At 57.8% G+C, this 12,262-nt stretch overlaps 1 protein-coding gene and 1 long non-coding RNA gene across 2 annotated transcripts in view; both read left to right on the top strand.

The window, feature by feature from the left end:
- LOC148223157 (uncharacterized) overlaps positions 1–2,852 on the top strand; it is a 28,939-nt gene extending 26,087 nt beyond the window's left edge. Inside the window, exon 3 of the long non-coding RNA XR_015804701.1 lies at positions 2,597–2,852. This is a non-coding gene — a long non-coding RNA (uncharacterized LOC148223157). The remainder of the gene's footprint in view (positions 1–2,596) is intronic.
- A 2,488-nt stretch (positions 2,853–5,340) lies between these two features.
- LOC148223158 (maestro heat-like repeat-containing protein family member 7) lies at positions 5,341–10,702 on the top strand. The gene is made up of 15 exons (XM_088167504.1): positions 5,341–5,458; positions 5,714–5,778; positions 5,880–6,470; positions 6,601–6,779; positions 7,011–7,146; positions 7,376–7,563; positions 7,646–7,783; positions 8,063–8,177; positions 8,349–8,486; positions 8,726–8,902; positions 9,024–9,179; positions 9,309–9,410; positions 9,728–9,830; positions 10,079–10,135; positions 10,447–10,702. The coding sequence occupies exons 1-15, from the start codon at positions 5,341–5,343 to the stop codon at positions 10,581–10,583; spliced, it is 2,400 nt and encodes a 799-aa protein (XP_088023630.1). The 3' UTR covers positions 10,584–10,702.
- The last annotated feature ends 1,560 nt before the right edge of the window (positions 10,703–12,262 follow it).

Consider the following 12,262-nt stretch of genomic DNA (forward strand, 5'->3'; position numbering starts at 1 on the left):
TCATTCTCTGTGAAGAGATAAAGCATTAAATTAATTTTTAAGATACTCTAATGGCTCACCTGAGGAACATTTACGTATTCCAGGTACAGAGAGTTTCAAGAGCATTTAAAAAGCAACACAGCATTATCTGGTTTTCTCAATTCATGGGAAAATGTAGAGCTGAGTTTTGTGATGGGAAAAAAACAGAAAGATCTTGCAAGTCTTCCAGCTTGGGATGAAAAATGCAGGATGAAGGGGGTTAATAGAAAAAGCACTGCAACTGCAGTCATCACAAGCAAATTTGGATAAATTTTGTTTTCAGATTATAAAGGTTAGTTGTTGACCTGTTCTTCCTTTGCATTATTTGTGCAGCTGCTTGTGTTCTTATTAGTGGTTATGAGTATTTACAACCCATGTATTTGATTTTATACCACCTTTTATGAAATTACCTGCACATAAATCTTGCAAAATAAGTCACATTTCAGAATGTGTTTTTTAAAAGGTATAAACTCTATTGCATGGTGATTATCACATTGACTACATAACATAATTTTTTCAATAATTAAACTGTTCAGATTAGTTTTACCCTCTGCTTGATTGCTGCATGGGTAGCTGTAATTAACCTCTACTGATGTTAATTATGCACAAAGTGGTATCTTGGAGCTGCTGACCATGCAATTTGTTAAACAACTCGGGAGGTGATATGGCTTGCACAGTGTTTCTATGCATTCTTTAAACTTATGGCACAATGTGAAGTCAAAGTGGTGAGAGTTGTGCTTTGAAAAAAATTGCAGAATTTGTTCACTCAGTAAAGTCATTGAACTTCATTTGTCTTGGAGTCAAAATGAGTAGAGGTGTCATCGAGGGTCCTGCTGCAAAGCTTCTGCAGAAGTTTATCAACTCAAATTAAACAATATTCAATTCCTCAAAGGACTCTTTTCCATCAAGACCCAGTTCCACTAAGAGCCTGTACGCAGAATAGGAACACCATTCCGTGTATTCCCTTGGCACTGATTTTACAGGTGCTGGCAGGAACCTCACAAAATACGGAAGAGTGAGGACACAGGTATAATCTCTTCCACGTTGTAAAGGTGTTGGTATTTGAATAGAAAACTCTTAGGGAGTTATCCCATGTAAAAAGATGAAATTTTATAGGTCGGTTTATAAGATTTTTAGGAAAAATTCTCACTCCATTACCCTACAGAGGATTAACTTCTGTTTCACACTGAGATCAAACCAGTTTATCGGCCTCTCCAAGCTGCAAGCAGTGCTAGAATTGGAATTGCAAATATTTCTACAAACACACTAAAGCAATTAGACTGAAGCAGCCTGTTTTCTGTTAAAATGAAGAGAGCTCTACTGTTTAAATGCATATTTAAATGTGTGTTAAAGAAAACATCAAGTTCGTGATTTGTTCGTAAACAAGTGCAGCAAAGAACCCAGGACAGAAACTCTCCATTAATAACTGGGAGCTCAAGGATCAGTCTCTATCAGGAGGACGGCTGGAGCCTGTGGGGCCTCTGAAAATAACTGCACTTTGATAATCATTTTATGGAATTATGGTCTTTATCTTCCAGTTCTGTCAGATAGGAGGAATAGCCAGGAGTAAAAAGATGGTGTTTGTGATGCTGGTCTTGTGAAAATTTCTTATGGTACACATGGCTATTTAGATTTGTAGAGTTCCTTGGAGCCAAGAAACCTCTCCAGAGTTATTCTCTCACTTGTGCACTTCATTGCCATTGAAAATAACACACTAAACTTGACAGTTTGGTGTTCCTTCATAGTGACTAAATTGCTTCAATAACAGCAGAAAAACAAACATCAATGCCTTATTAATTATAATTTCTTTGTATTACGAATTTTAATGTCACTGATGGCTTCATGTAACTTGGAATACAAATGCCCAATATTATAGTGGGACTAAGTCAATATAATACAGAAACTTAGGCAAAAAATGTATTTGTGATTTTTAAAATCAATTTTAAAGTATTTGCGAAACAAGAGGCTGAAAACTGCTATTTGAGCCAACATATTTCCTTAGAGGATCTAGAAATCAGCACATCTTTAAAGCTGACAAAACTTCAAAAAGTTATTTTCCTTTAGTATAATCACTCCTACATAATTGCAGTGTGTGAGCATAATACTGTTCCAAAGCAGTCTCATTATATGTGACACAACAGAAGAGTTAGGCAATAGAAAGCTAAAAGATACAAAGAACTAGAAGAAGTGCCAGTTGTTTCACCTCACTTTTCCAGATGCAAGACTCAGGAGCACCAGGCTGGGCGATCTCCCAGCGTCTCCACTTGGGCCCAGCCACAGGAACACCTCGGCACTAAGCGCTACCTTGGGACTGGGAGTAGCTGCAAATGGCGGGCACGGAGCTCCAGTCCCTGCCCGGGCTGCGGAGGGCTCTGCTCCCTGTGCGGACCAGGGCCGGCGTGGGCCGAGCACCGACAGCTTTCAGGGACACGGGGGGCGATCCGTGGCCAGCACCTTCTGGCCTTGTCTCCCGCTCCCTCGTGGCCATGGCAGGATCTGTTTGGGATGGCCCTGGCAGGATTCCCTTGGATTCCCGCAATCCAGCCTCTGACTGTGGCTCTGTTCTTCTCTCTTGCAGCCCTTCAAGCCCTGAGGGAAGACGAGAGCCCCTCCTTCTTGAGCCAGTTCATCCAGCTGACGTTCGACGGAAGATGTGCCGAACTTCTGCTGGATCAGGAGGACCAGTGTTCTTCGGCGACCTCTGGTTCCCGTTGAAGATGGGACCAGCTGGAGCTCCAGGCACAGCTCGTGCTGGTCACAGCTGAGCCTGTGGGAAGCTCCAGGAGCTTCTGCCGTCTCCCTCGCTGTTGGCAGCTTCCTCCCCCTCCATTCCTCAGGCCCTGCCCATCCCCTTTTTTACCTCCCAGCTCACCCCTTCGCTTCGCGTTCCCTTGCAGCTGCAGAGCACAGGGGACCAGCTGGAGCTCCAGGCACAGCTCGTGCTGGTCACAGCTGAGCCTGTGGGAAGCTCCAGGAGCTTCTGCTTTCTCTCTGCCCGTTGGCAGCTCCCTCCCTCCGTTCCTCAGGCCCTGCCCATCCCCTTTTTTAACCTCCCAGCTCACCCCTTCGCTTCGCCTTCCCTTAATAAAGTTTGGTTTGTTCACTTTACCCACGTCTCTGTGGATCCAAAGCGGCGCCAAACCTGAGCCCTGGGACACACAGGGCCCTGCTGCCCTTCTCTTCCACGCTGTGTTCTGTGCAGACAGACAGAGTAAGCAGTAAGCAGCTGAGTCTCACGAAAGCTTTTAAGACTTCAAGTGCCAAAGTCCATTTCTCATGTGTACAAAAGTCAAAATAAGCCAGCAAACCACAGAAAGACTGTCTGGCACCTGGACTTGTTAACTCGGAGCTTTCTCAAGGCCTCTTTATTCACAATGGCTGCAAAGCCAGATAGTGGATTGGTGGGCAGATTGCTCGGGCTGTTCAAAGGGCCTGCAGCTGCCCCAGCACAGCAGCCTGAAGAGCACAGCAATGCTCCATCCCTACACAGGGATGGGAAAAGGGAAGAACCGGAGGCCAACGTGGCCTAACAGTGAGCTTTGAGTGTGCCTAAAAGCACATGAAGCAGCAGCAGCAGTAGCAGTAGTGGCGGAGTGGCTGAGACTCAGAGGCGCGACCATCCCAGGGGACGGAGCGCTGTCAGGCAGTGCCTGCACGCTGGGTGAGGTTCTGGGGGTTCTGGTCTCCCCACAAGAGAGGAATGGCAGCCCCTGCCTCAGACCCAGTCAGAAACCCAACGAGTGAGACCAGAGGCAGGGTACCCTTCCATCTCTCTTGGGCATGGCTGCAAAACAGCCGCTGCGTCTCCCTGCGCCTGCCTGAGTTTGGGTTCTGCTGAGCCCAGAGCCGGCCAGCTTGTGCTCTACTGTCCCCAGAGCCTTCTGAGTGAGCATGAGAAGTGCTGTGGGCACAGAGCAGAGTCCTGGAAGGTGCTCACCAGAGCTTCCTGCGGGAACAGGGCTCTGCTCTCTGGCTGGCAACAGCCTGGTTTGGCTGCCGAGACCGCCGGCGGGAGTTGAGGCCGTGAAGAGGCAGCGGGCAGCTCGTGTTTGTAGGGAGCCCGGGGCTGCGTGCCCGAAGCGACACGTGGAAACCCACCCGGGGGAAGGGAGATGAGCTCGAGCTGGAGTGGCTGTATTGCAAGGACCAGAAGTAATTCAGCCTTGCCACGTTTTCCTAAGCGCGTGTTGGTGTACCCCAGGACATGTACAAATGTGGGGAAATGCCTTTGGAGGAGACGCTTGCTACTCAAGGACAGTGCTCCCCCAGGAGCCCCCAGTGAGGTAGGTGCAGCTGCCTTCCTTTGGCTTCCTGTGCTCCGTTCAGGGCCTCCTTGAGGCTCCTTGCACTCAGAGGGGCAGAGGGGCGTGGGAAGGGAGAAGGCTGTGAAGAGCAGCTTTGGCATCTGCCTGGGCCTGCGGAGACCAAGCTAAGCACCTGCAGCAGGGTGTGTTCCCCCATTTCAGCACAGGTGTGAGCCACATCATCTCTGCCCAGCTGAGAGCCCCAAAGCTCTCTTGGAGAGCTGTGAATTCAAAGGCCTTTATTCCACACACTAATGCCATTTTCCCTGTCTGGTGTGTTTTTAACTCTAGGCAAGATGCGTTTGCCTCTTGCTGGCTGGAAGCTGCTGTGCTCCAGGCCCAGCACCGAGCTGGGCTGTGCGGGCCAGGCACCGTGGAGAGTCCTTCCCTGAGCACTTGGCCGGTCTCGGTGTGTCTCAGGCTGTCACAGACACTGGGGCACTTCGGGTGGGCTGGGGGCGGCCCCGTGGCAGCATGTCCAAGGGCCCTTTGTGACACAGTACAGCACAGACACCATGGAACAGGTGGAACACGGTGTCCAAGCAGCCCTTTGTGACACACGGTGACATAGGTGCTGGCAGTGGCGCGGCCACGCCAGAGTGCTCGGTGCACGCGACGGGACAGGACAGAGAGAGCGGTGCTGTGAGGAGCCCCCGCACAGCCAACTCGTTTGTGCCTGACCCGGAGCTTTCCCGAGGCATCTCCCATCCATCCCTGTGGCTGGCCTTGTGGCCAGACTGCGCCACTCGGTGACTTGGAACCTTTTCCGAGGCATCTACCATCCCTGCGGCCAGTGCCCTCGTGGCCAGGCCGTAGGAATTGGTGACTTCAATCCTTCACGAGGAGTCTCCTGTCATTGTGGCAGGAGCCCTCGAGACCAGAGTGCAGGACTTGCTGTCCTGTAGCCTTCCTGAGGCTTCTCTGTCGCAGGCACCTTCAAGGAGTGACTGCGGCGCTCCCGGACTCTGACCTTTCCGAGGCATCTGTCTCGAAAGTGCCCTCGAGGTAAGACAGGAAGATGGCGGGCAGAATGCTCAGCTTCTTCAAGACGCGTCGGGGGAAAAAGAAGAATGGCCCTGCAGCTGCCCCAGCACAGCAGCCTCAAGAACTGGAGCAGTTGGAGATCCTGCAGGACGGTGAGTGGCAGAGCTGGGCCACAGGGTTGGGGCTCACAGCCAGGTTGGCCCCGTCCCATTCCATCCCATCCCATCCCATCCCCTCTGGACATGCCCAGAGAGAGGACAGAACACGGGCCAGGGCTGCCCCTCTAGTGGCCATGCTCCATCCCTGGCCATCTGGGGGCTGTCCCTGCCCAGGGAGCGCAGGGCTGGGCTGCGTTCTCCGGCCTCTCCCACAGCCCCTCAGCTCTGGCTGTGCTCGCTCTGTGCCAGATGCAGGGAAGGACCGGACACAGGAGCAGGACCCCGCTCGTGGCCGCTTCCGTAGAGCTGTGCAGGTACCTGCGGCCATCCCCACCTGGGCTGGGCCTGCTGTCACTGCTCGGCCCAGCACCGCGCTTGGAGCGTCCCTCCCTTCCCGCCCTTCGTTCTGCTGCAGGTGCTGCGGAAGTTCCTGCGCATTCGGCGTAGGAGGACCAGGGCCACAGCAACCGAGGACATGGCTGAGCCTGACTCCAGGCTGACCCAGCTGCAGGCAGGGCCTAGAGCCAGCACAGCGTCCTCTGCAAGTGCAGAAAGCGCTGCCAGGGCAACAGCTGAGGGCATGGCAAAGGCTGACACGGCCCAGACTGAGAACATGGCCCAGACTGAGGAGATGGCCCAGACTGAGGACATGGCCCAGACTGAGGACACGACCCAGACTGAGGAGATGGCCCAGACTGAGGACACGGCCCAGACTGAGGAGATGGCCCAGACTGAGGACATGGCCCAGACTGAGGACATGGCCCAGAGTGAGGACATGGCCCAGACTGAGGACATGGCCCAGACTGAGGACACGGCCCAGACTGAGGACACGGCCCAGACTGAGGACATGGCCCAGAGTGAGGACACGGCCCAGACTGAGGACACGGCCAGCACAGACACTCTCACATGGGACAGCTCAGAGACTGACCTCCCAGCCACTGAGACTGCCATTCCTGCTCCTGCTCTGGATTTCTTCCAGGAGAAGGGTGTTTTTTCTCCGCAGCAGGTAAGCACCCTGGGGCCAGGGCTGAAGGCCTCCCACGATCATGTGCCCCTTCAGCCTTTGAGGCCAGCACAGTGCAGTGGGAAGGGAAGAGCTTCTTGGTGGAAGCTGCGGAAGTTGCTGCCTTGGACAGCGCTCCAAGTCCTCCCCGTGCCTCGTCCAGGTGCCGGCCATGGTGAAGGACATTCACCAGAGACTTGTGTCCTCTATGAGTATGGATATTGGGCTGGAAAATTACTTTGTGACGCTGGCTGAAGAACACGCTGCTAACGTGGTGATGAGCCTCCTGCACTGTGCCCCATCGTGTGACAGGTACGGGGCACAGCTGCCTCGAGAGCTCAGGGCTCCCTGGCCTGTAGGGCCATCGCTCTGTGCAGCCTGTCCAGTGGGCTCTGCCAGACAGGCAGAGAGCTCCGGGGTCCTTGGGCCCCGCTGTTCCTGCTGCCGTGCTCCCTCCCTGTCCCTCAGGGAGCCAGGGCTCTGTCACCCGACCCCGGGCAGCTGTGCAGGGCGTGGTACTGATGCACGGCTCTGGTCCCACAGAGCTGCCGCCCTGATGTGGACAACCATCGGCTCATCGGGACTGGCAGTGCAGGAGGTGCTTGCAGCGCTGCTCTCTGTGATGGAGGACGGCATGTTCTTCTCCAGAGAGGACAACGAGGCCATCTTTGCCCTGGCTGTGAGTTTCTGCAACTGGCCTTTGCTCGCCCTCCAGGTGGCCTCTCCAGCAGCTCTCCATGCTCTGCCCAGTGCCCCGCAGCCCCCAGCCTCAGGGGCTGGGCTGAAAGCTGGGCTAGGGGCAGGCTCAGGGGCAGCAGGCCGGGAGCTCCCCCTGTATCTCTCCTGGGGCCCTGCCACACGGACACCTCGGCACTGAGCGCTGCCTCGGGGCGCTTTGTCTTTTGCAGGCAACTGTGGTGCTGTGGGTGATGATCCGTGTGCCTCAGTGGCACACCGCAATACTCCTTTATTCTACCCATCTGTTCGTGGCTCTGCTCTTCCAAATTTTCAGCACCACAGAGCAGATGTCACAGGAAGTTGAGAATTTCTGGACAACATGCCGGGAAGAACACCGCCTTCCCAGCAACCCAAACAGGTTCCAGTCGCCCTGTCCTTCCCGTGCCCTTGTGGCCAGGGCCAGTGCTCCCAGCGTGACCTGGCCTTTGTTCTGCACACAGGTTTGCAGTGCAGACCATGAAGGCTCTGTTCTCCCAACTGGGCTGTGACAAAAAGCTGGTGGCTCTGGAGCACAAGCAGGTCTGGGACACCATGCTCTGTGCTGGCACTCAGCACTATGCAGTGGGTCTGCTGGCCAGGTGAGACCCCCGTCTCCCCACCAGCACCAGCAGCACTGGTGCCCTGTGCCCGGAGTGCCCCACACCGTCCCCGTGGTTGTGGGTGAGGGGGCCTTGGCACCAAGGAACGGCCGAGCAGACTGGAAAAGGCTGGGAGAGGAGGGTGCCCAGGAGCAGCCGCTTCCCAAAGGGCCCAGTGCCCTCGCAGGGTGCTGGGCAATCATCACACCTCTGTCAGTCACTCCTGGCAGAGCTCTGCCTGCCTGGCTCAGGGCCTCGGTGCCTTTCTCCCCCTGCCAGGGAAATGCGCCGTAGCTTGAGACCCTTGTGTTCCTGCATCGCCGAGCACCTGCTCAGCCTGCTCATCTGGAAGCAGCCACGCTGGGATCTGCCTGTCCTGGCGTTCTTTGTGGAGGTGAGCCTGAGGGCCAGCGCTTCCTGCCTGAGTTGCCTCCCAGCTCTCTGGCCTCTCGGAGCTGCGGCCGCCTGGCACGGGGCGCGCGTCCGGCGCTTCTGCCTGGGCCCGGCCCTGGGCGGTTCCTCGCTCCTGCCGGCCTGTCCCCTGTCACTGCCCTGTGCCTTTCAGCTCCTGGAGTGTCTGGACTTGAGCAAACACGGGCACGGTGCCCTGCTGGTCATGTCCAGGCACCTGCCAAGCGAGAGCAGGGACAGGCTGCGCCTGGAGCTCAGAGGCCTCGTGGTGCTCAGCAAGGAGCCCTCGCTGGTGAGAAGGAGGCAGTGGCTGAAGCCGCGCTGGCAGCGTGGGGCTGGGGAACGCAGCCCCTTGGGCTTGCCTGGGATTCAGCAGCTGAGGCAGCTGCTCCCAGCTCTCCTGCCTCCCAATTCAGCTGCCTCGGCACAGGCCTCTGGGCCCTGATGCAGCTGAGTGGGGTTGCAGGGCCAGGGCGCTGTTGGTGCTGCCGCCCTCCAGGATTTCACAGCACAGCCTTGTGTTGCACACAGAGCGGAGGAATATGCAGCCTGTGTCATCTCCTGGTGAAGCAGCTGGCTGATCCAGATGGAGAGATGGTTGGGATGACCCTCTCTGTGCTCACCCACATGCTCCAGGAGAAAGACCTCAAGATATCCAGCGCCACTGCCCTGAAACTGACTGAGTCACTCCTGCCACACTTTGAGAACGTAAGGCTCTGCGTCCACGGGCACTGGATGCTGCCCGGGAACTTTGTGCCCTGGGCAGTTTTGGGCCTTTGCCCTGCTGGGCCCAGTGTAGTCAGTGCTGAGGTCTTCTCCTTTCCTCCAGGACAACAGCCGTGTGCAGCTGCTCTCCATCCAGCTCTTCCGCAAGGTGATGGAGCTGGTAGTGGAAGAGGGGAAAAAGGCTCTCACAAGAACTGTGAACCAGAGCCTGCTTCCACTCTTCTTGCGCTGGCACGACGAGAACCAGCGCGTGGCGGAGGTGAGGTTTCGTGTCAGCTGCTGCATCCCTGGCCGGGGGCTCGGCTGCCTCCTGCCCTGGCCTTGCACAGGGACGCGAGTGCCGTGCCCCGCGCTCCGGTGCCACCTCCGGCTCTCTGCTGCTCCCCAGGCCTCTCGCGAAACCCTGCTTTGTGCGGCACGGTTCCTGAGCAGGAGAGATCTCGAGGAGCCGCTGACCCAGGAGAGGCGCATGAAGTTCGCCGAGCGCCTGGTAAGGCCAGCCTGGAAGCCCCGGCCGCAGGCTGGAGAAGCCCCCTGCCCTCGGAGCTCAGGGTGCGGGGCCGGCAGCTGTGGCCCTGCCCAGCGCCGCACCCAGGGCAGCCAGCTTGCGCCCCGCACGCTGCTCCCTCGCCTGGGGCGGGAGGGCTCCTGGCCGGGCTCCTCCGGCCCCGAGCCAGGTGCCCGCGGAGCCCCGGCCCAGCCGGGCCTCGGGGCTGTGCGGGCCGGGGAGGCCGGGGCTGGGCGCAGGCAGCGCCCGGCAGAGGGGCAGAGCCCGCGCCAAGCCTTCCCTCCTGGCGCTCTCCGCAGCTGCTGGAGGACGAGAGCCGAGCGGCCGAGCACCTGCGCTGGGCCCTGCCGTGCCTGCAGAACCCACAGCAGCGCCTGCGACGGGCGGCCGTCAGGTTCATCGGTGAGCCGCCAGCCCGCCGGCCCTCCCCGCCTCCCCGCCTCCCCGCCCGGCTGCTGCCCCGGCAGCGGGAGCCGGGCCCGGCGCGGCGCAGCCCCGCCTGCCCTCCCGCAGCCGCGCCCTTGGGCGGCACCGTGGGCAGGGGCCCGGGCTGAGCCCTGCCGGGGGACGAGGCCGTGTGGCCGCAGGGCTGGCAGCGCCCGTGGGGGGCAGCTGTGCCGCTGGGGCCGCCACGGGCTCTGTGTTGCCAGGACTCGCCGGAACGCTCCTGCTGGGACAGAAGGAGGAGCTCCAGGTCCTCAGCGAGGGTGAGTGAGGGCAGCCGCCCTCGTCCTCGTGGCAGCGGGGGCCGCCAGGGGCGGCTGCAAATGGCGGGCACGGAGCTCCAGTCCCTGCCCGGGCTGCGGAGGGCTCTGCTCCCTGTGCGGACCAGGGCCGGCGTGGGCCGAGCACCGACAGCTTTCAGGGACACGGGGGGCGATCCGTGGCCAGCACCTTCTGGCCTTGTCTCCCGCTCCCTCGTGGTCATGGCAGGATCTGTTTGGGATGGCCCTGGCAGGATTCCCTTGGATTCCCGCAATCCAGCCTCTGACTGTGGCTCTGTTCTTCTCTCTTGCAGCCCTTCAAGCCCTGAGGGAAGACGAGAGCCCCTCCTTCTTGAGCCAGTTCATCCAGCTGACGTTCGACGGAAGATGTGCCGAACTTCTGCTGGATCAGGAGGACCAGTGTTCTTCGGCGACCTCTGGTTCCCGTTGAAGATGGGACCAGCTGGAGCTCCAGGCACAGCTCGTGCTGGTCACAGCTGAGCCTGTGGGAAGCTCCAGGAGCTTCTGCCGTCTCCCTCGCTGTTGGCAGCTTCCTCCCCCTCCATTCCTCAGGCCCTGCCCATCCCCTTTTTTACCTCCCAGCTCACCCCTTCGCTTCGCGTTCCCTTGCAGCTGCAGAGCACAGGGGACCAGCTGGAGCTCCAGGCACAGCTCGTGCTGGTCACAGCTGAGCCTGTGGGAAGCTCCAGGAGCTTCTGCTTTCTCTCTGCCCGTTGGCAGCTCCCTCCCTCCGTTCCTCAGGCCCTGCCCATCCCCTTTTTTAACCTCCCAGCTCACCCCTTCGCTTCGCCTTCCCTTAATAAAGTTTGGTTTGTTCACTTTACCCACGTCTCTGTGGATCCAAAGCGGCGCCAAACCTGAGCCCTGGGACACACAGGGCCCTGCTGCCCTTCTCTTCCACGCTGTGTTCTGTGCAGACAGACAGAGTAAGCAGTAAGCAGCTGAGTCTCACGAAAGCTTTTAAGACTTCAAGTGCCAAAGTCCATTTCTCATGTGTACAAAAGTCAAAATAAGCCAGCAAACCACAGAAAGACTGTCTGGCACCTGGACTTGTTAACTCGGAGCTTTCTCAAGGCCTCTTTATTCACAATGGCTGCAAAGCCAGATAGTGGATTGGTGGGCAGATTGCTCGGGCTGTTCAAAGGACCTGCAGCTGCCCCAGCACAGCAGCCTGAAGAGCACAGCAATGCTCCATCCCTACACAGGGATGGGAAAAGGGAAGAACCGGAGGCCAACGTGGCCTAACGGTGAGCTTTGAGTGTGCCTAAAAGCACATGAAGCAGCAGCAGCAGTAGCAGTAGTGGCGGAGTGGCTGAGACTCAGAGGCGCGACCATCCCAGGGGACGGAGCGCTGTCAGGCAGTGCCTGCACGCTGGGTGAGGTTCTGGGGGTTCTGGTCTCCCCACAAGAGAGGAATGGCAGCCCCTGCCTCAGACCCAGTCAGAAACCCAACGAGTGAGACCAGAGGCAGGGTACCCTTCCATCTCTCTTGGGCATGGCTGCAAAACAGCCGCTGCGTCTCCCTGCGCCTGCCTGAGTTTGGGTTCTGCTGAGCCCAGAGCCGGCCAGCTTGTGCTCTACTGTCCCCAGAGCCTTCTGAGTGAGCATGAGAAGTGCTGTGGGCACAGAGCAGAGTCCTGGAAGGTGCTCACCAGAGCCTCCTGCGGGAACAGGGCTCTGCTCTCTGGCTGGCAACAGCCTGGTTTGGCTGCCGAGACCGCCGGCGGGAGTTGAGGCCGTGAAGAGGCAGCGGGCAGCTCGTGTTTGTAGGGGGCCCGGGGCTGCGTGCCCGAAGCGACACGTGGAAACCCACCCGGGGGAAGGGAGATGAGCTCGAGCTGGAGTGGCTGTATTGCAAGGACCAGAAGTAATTCAGCCTTGCCACGTTTTCCTAAGCACGTGTTGGTGTACCCCAGGACATGTACAAACGTGGGGAAATGCCTTTGGAGGAGACGCTTGCTACTCAAGGACAGTGCTCCCCCAGGAGCCCCCAGTGAGGTAGGTGCAGCTGCCTTCCTTTGGCTTCCTGTGCTCCTTTCAGGGCCTCCTTGAGGCTCCTTGCACTCAGAGGGGCAGAGGGGCGTGGGAAGGGAGAAGGCTGTGAAGAGC

Source organism: Sturnus vulgaris, chromosome 7, assembly GCF_052056855.1.
Source record: "Sturnus vulgaris isolate bStuVul1 chromosome 7, bStuVul1.hap1, whole genome shotgun sequence".
Classification (NCBI taxonomy): domain Eukaryota; kingdom Metazoa; phylum Chordata; class Aves; order Passeriformes; family Sturnidae; genus Sturnus; species Sturnus vulgaris.